This window comes from Dioscorea cayenensis, chromosome 12, assembly GCF_009730915.1.
Source record: "Dioscorea cayenensis subsp. rotundata cultivar TDr96_F1 chromosome 12, TDr96_F1_v2_PseudoChromosome.rev07_lg8_w22 25.fasta, whole genome shotgun sequence".
NCBI lineage: Eukaryota > Viridiplantae > Streptophyta > Magnoliopsida > Dioscoreales > Dioscoreaceae > Dioscorea > Dioscorea cayenensis.
Window position 1 is genome coordinate 16877481 of NC_052482.1, and position 5142 is coordinate 16882622.

General features: G+C 36.1%; 1 protein-coding gene across 1 annotated transcript; it reads right to left on the reverse strand.

Moving 5' to 3' along the window:
* Nucleotides 1-435: 435 nt before the first annotated feature.
* On the reverse strand, nt 436-2630 carry LOC120273221. The gene is made up of 4 exons (XM_039279852.1): nt 2608-2630; nt 2315-2563; nt 1443-1486; nt 436-993 (listed from the first exon to the last, which is right to left on the reverse strand). Exons 1-4 carry the CDS (start codon nt 2628-2630, stop codon nt 788-790), a joined length of 522 nt encoding a protein of 173 aa, XP_039135786.1. The 3' UTR covers nt 436-787.
* Nucleotides 2631-5142: the final 2512 nt, after the last annotated feature.

The window sequence follows — 5142 nt, forward strand, 5'->3', positions numbered from 1 at the left end:
ACAATTTGGATAAACAACCTAAATTGTCCCTTACCTTTAGTTTTTGTTACGATCTAGTCACCCGAATATACATTGTTAATGGCGATCACATGTGGCATATGCCACATGTGATCACTGTTAACAGCGTTTGTTTGGGTAACCAAATTATAACAAAAATTAAAAATAGAAGATCAAGTCATAACTTTTTAAAACTAGGTGGCCAAAATAGAAACACAAAAAGTAAGGGATCATGTAAGTTGTTTACCTTAACAATTTATAAAGGCATCACAAAGGTTCTATGATGCAGATGAAAACACAGGCATGATTAAGCAACAAGAAGAAAACAATTTCTCAAGTCTAACAAGACTACAGCTTGTCACTGTGTAAAACATCAAAATGAATTAAGGTAATTGCTTATTCTCATATCTATACTACTTTTGCTTCATTGAACTCTAACATTGCCTTATGGAAAGAGAAGGAGAAATTTGTGTTTGGAACCCGTGCAGGGACAATGAAATGGCTAGAAAATAAATTATAAACCAGGAAATTAGTAAGGAACTAACAAGGAAAATATCAACAAACATACAAAGTTAAACTAAGTTAGATAAAACAAAATTTTCAACATTCAAGATGCTCAAGATAAGGTTAGTTTACTTAATAATTGGTGTCGGGCCACTGGGTCATCCCCATAGCAGTGCAATGAAGCATTTCCTCTGGCCATAGAGAAATAGGTATCAAATCCAATTTGGCCACCAATCCTTCCGCATCTAGTGGGAACAACACCTATCATTGTTGTTTCCTGAAGCACTTAATCATAGTAGGAGAAAGTGTTGCTCATAATGTATTTGATCCCTACATCAGCCATTTGCTTCAAAATGGAAGACCTAAGATCTACAGAAACCCTTTTGTGCATCTTTGACACTCCTCTTCCCATCCTAAAAAGACTCCAAAGAAAACTTGAGTTCCCTCTTGGGCCCAATGCGAGGATAATCAATGATGTGTGATGCCATCTTTCTGGTTATGCAGACAAAATCAAATTTTCAAAATTCAAGATATAGATACAATTAATGACAAAATTTAAAAATAAAATAAAATTTGATCCACCATGTTTAATCCATCTATTAAGGAACAATAAGGAAAGTGGACCTTACATTACTCAAAAAAGCATAGAATCACAACTTGGCTCAAGTTTTACTAGCTAACATTTTCCTTTAAAAAAATTCAAATCTATTAAAATCTAGAAATTATAACTCCTGCTAGACATAATGTTATTTCAAAAGTGGACAAGAGAGAGACCTAATTGGTCAAAAAAACTACATTGTAAGAGATGGAAATTTAGACCCTTCCCAATTGCATCATATCAACAAAACATGAAAGAAGCATATAATTGACAAGTTTAGCTAAGAACATCGAAGCATGTAATAAAATATCAAACATTACCCATCATTATCCATATTTACTACCTTTCTCCAGCATGAACTGAACATCGTTCAAGGCTAGTCCAACACTAGATCATAGAAATAAAATGTCAAATTATGTAACTGAGTCACATGGATGGAAACTATATATTAAAAAAAACAAATTAAAATCTAGGCAAAGTATGTAGCAAGCCAATCTATGATGTAAATAATAGTCGATGCACTCATTTCCTGCATGAATGTAACATTCCATGTCAAAATTTCTAATTAGAGATCTTTAAAGGTTCACCAGTTTGCAATGACAATTAATTACCCCTTGTGACCCAATAATATCAGTAAGACCATTTTGGACACTACACAAATCATGGCTCCTATATTCATTAATGAGCCAAACGAACCTATAGTGCAAAACCAAGACAAGACAAAATCGCTAAGAAATTGTTTACCCAGGCAATTTCAATCTACTCTTGTTTACATTGATCTATAGATCCACATAAACAAACAAAGATTAACATGTTGCTTCAGAACTTTCATGTCTTTAACTTAGTAATGACCCCACCAGCTTCTATTGATCTAAACATTGATTTTTCATTTTGAATATGAATCTAGACATCATTTTCTAACATTTGGTCGATGCTTCAGCTTCAATGAGCACCAAAAACAAAATCTCAAATAAAATTTCAATTCTCTATCAAGCAAACTAGTCCCTTCCAAACAAGGTCAATCAAAATTCAAGACAAATATCAAAGAGTCTAAAAATATGAATCTTTTCTTAGATCTTCCTGTGTAGCCATAGAAACCCAATCTATACAAGCAATTACAAAAGCACATGAAATCAAACAACAAACAATCAACCAGATGAATCCAAAACAAAGGTGAAAAAATTTTGTTTAACAAAAACCAAAACAAATGTTTACACATGATCCAAACTCAAAGGAACCGGGACAAAGGTGTTGTGTTGACGATGCTTAATCGAATACCCATGTCCTCTCTGCTCACCATGCTCATTAATTGAGAAGAAAAGCAAAAGAAGGCATCTTTGGTTCAATATGATTTCCAATCGGCAAAAGAAAGTGAGGAAAGAGAGAAGGAGAGAGAGAGAGATAGAGAGAGAGGGGAAAGAAAATGAGAAAAGAGAGAAACTTGGGCAACAATCCAATATCCTCCTTTGCGCCTTGTTAAACGTTATTTCCCATAACAATCAAGTTACCCCTCACTCATCTCCATAACCATCGCAATCAATATTAATCATCCTATGCCTATCTTTGCCTACCACTACAATGACCTTAACCAGTACAATCACCCTATGCGATGCGTACAGAATATCTACCACTAAACAACCATTAGCCAATAAAATTAGCTTATCCCTTAACATCGATTGCATGATTATATAACAACTAATCACAAAACTAATCATGAAAACATTGCATAATGAGATACAATGTTGGGAAATTCATTGTGAAATGTGCGAAGAGGTTCTCAAGTGGCATCGAATAGAGCCACTAAATGAGAAAATGCTCATAAGGTTAGTCATGCTGGAGGATGATATGCGAATCTAGAACTCAGGCTGGTTGCAAAATGAGGTGTTGGTCTATGAAATTGAGAGGTAGAGGAATGAGCTATGGAGATGGTTCACCCATACAGTACTTTGAGCTCATAGGCATGGAAGACATTATGTAAGTACAATGTCTCTAAATGGGCCAAGTAGCAAGCAACAGCGCCGATCTTCTTCATGACTTGAAAGGGTCCAAAGAATTTCCAAGACAACTTGTGAGTCTGGCAATGAGATTTGAGAGACGTTTGTTAGAAGGGTTGCAGTTCAAGGAACACCCAATCGCCATCAAAGAAGAGACGTTGTTGTGGACGACGGTGACTTGATTTTTCATCCGATTCTAAGTGCGAAGTAGATTAGCAAGAAGAGCTTGTAGGATCTAGGAGGGAGCAGAGAGCATGTTATCCATTGATGTAATAGACAAGATCTGGCAACATAGTAGTGCCATTTGGCCTAGTGGAGATACTATAACCAATACAATGGATTTTTGGAAAGGAAACACCAGAGATAATATTTGAGGTAACAGTTCAACACCTTTGTTTGATCGCCAGACTTCGGGTGGTAAGCGTTGCTCATTGCTAAGACCATGCATTGGAGTTTGAATAATTCATGCCAAAGCACACTCATAAAGATCAAGTCACTGTTTGAAACCATGATTGAAGGAACTCTATCGAGGCGAACAATGTCATGGGTGAAGACAACGGTGACCTAAGGGGCTATGAGTAATGACCCCATGGCAAAGAAGTGCATGTGTATAAGAATAGTGCTCTTGTCACCAGACAAGTATAGATACATGATAAAGTCTAAAGTAATCACATTCTATATTTTACCTGAAATCGGGAGGAGTTGAAGAAGACCCTAAGGAGCTTTGTTAAAGGGTTTGGAAGTCTAGCATATGAAGCATGCAACAAACTCTTACACCGAACGCCCTAGCCTAGGGTAGTAGAAAAAGTTGGTGAGGTGAACAAGTGATTGGGTTTGTGCATGTGTGAATTCTAAGATAAGAATGAGTCTAATTTATTGCAGTGCACAAGTCTCTCAAGTAGTAAAAGTATGCATATAAAACACAAGATGTTGAATCCGATGAGGTAAGTACTAATACTACCTAATTTCTTATTATCTAGCCAAAAGTTTAATGAGTTTTTACCTAAAAAATCTAAGTGGATCAATTAAGAAACTCGAGGGAAGAGAATATGACGGTAAAAGTTGTGAGGGTAATCAAGGTATGGAGAGTTTCCCTGAATTGATTCTCCCCAGGACTTCTCAAACAACTAAACCTTAACTCTGAAATTAAATTGAGGTTAAATTGAATGGTGAAGATTCTACAAGCATGCCAATACTTCTCTCGAAGCTATTAGCATCTAAATCAGTACAAGAACAAGTGAAATCTCTCTCTAGAGCATTACACTCAATGAATCTCTCGCTAAGGGTGAGCACAAGGCTTCTTATCCAAAAGTGAGCACTCGGCTTCTAATGTAAGAATTAACCATGTAGTAGCCGTGGGGATACTGTTTATGATATTGTTACCATTCATGACACTGTTTATATTACTATATATGGTCATTGTGGTTACAACATGGCCATGGTCAGGCTCATTTTTTTCATTAGGAACGAGGAAAGAAAAAGTGAGAGAACTCTAGATCTCTTGTGAGGCAACCCATGAGGCATTTTCTTGGCATCTAAAGGAGTGTGGAAACTAAGGAAAGAAGAAAGGAAGATTCACTGGTGCTTTCCTTCTTTATTCTTGCAAAAGTGCTTGAATTAATATTGCAAGGTAGAGAGATAAGCCTATACAAAGCTAGGATTTTCTTTGAGGTGTGCTCATTGTTACTCAAGGAAGAAATTCTCTTTGTATTTGATTTCAATTTGTTAGATGTTATGCTCAAGGTAGTAGCTTAAGGGAGAGAACATTTGTATTGGGTCATTTCACATACAAGTACACAATTCGCTTTTCTTTTGGTCTTGCTTTGCATTGAAGGGTTTTCCCATGAGATTTGTCAATTTTCAAAGATCCTATGACTGTTTTGTTGTTTGTAGTTGCTTGACTATTTGTGGGTGTCCTGTTTCGCTATGTATTGACTGATTGTCGAGTGTCAGGCCTCTAAATATACCTCTAATGTTGAAGGCCCTTTTTGACCAATTTGAAATTAGTGGGGGTTGTACACAAATTTCCTCTTGAAATTATATATGTTG

What these genes read in the sequence shown, in the direction of transcription:
- LOC120273221 (XM_039279852.1), bottom strand. Translation starts at nt 2,630, where the DNA reads ATGGTTATGGAGATGAGTGAGGG. An exon ending in GTTATGGAGATGAGTGAGGG is followed by an intron (nt 2,564 to 2,607) that starts GTAACTTGATTG and finishes CAAGGCGCAAAG; the next exon opens with GAGGATATTGGATTGTTGCC. An exon ending in CCTTTGAGTTTGGATCATGT is followed by an intron (nt 1,487 to 2,314) that starts GTAAACATTTGT and finishes TCTATGATCTAG; the next exon opens with TGTTGGACTAGCCTTGAACG.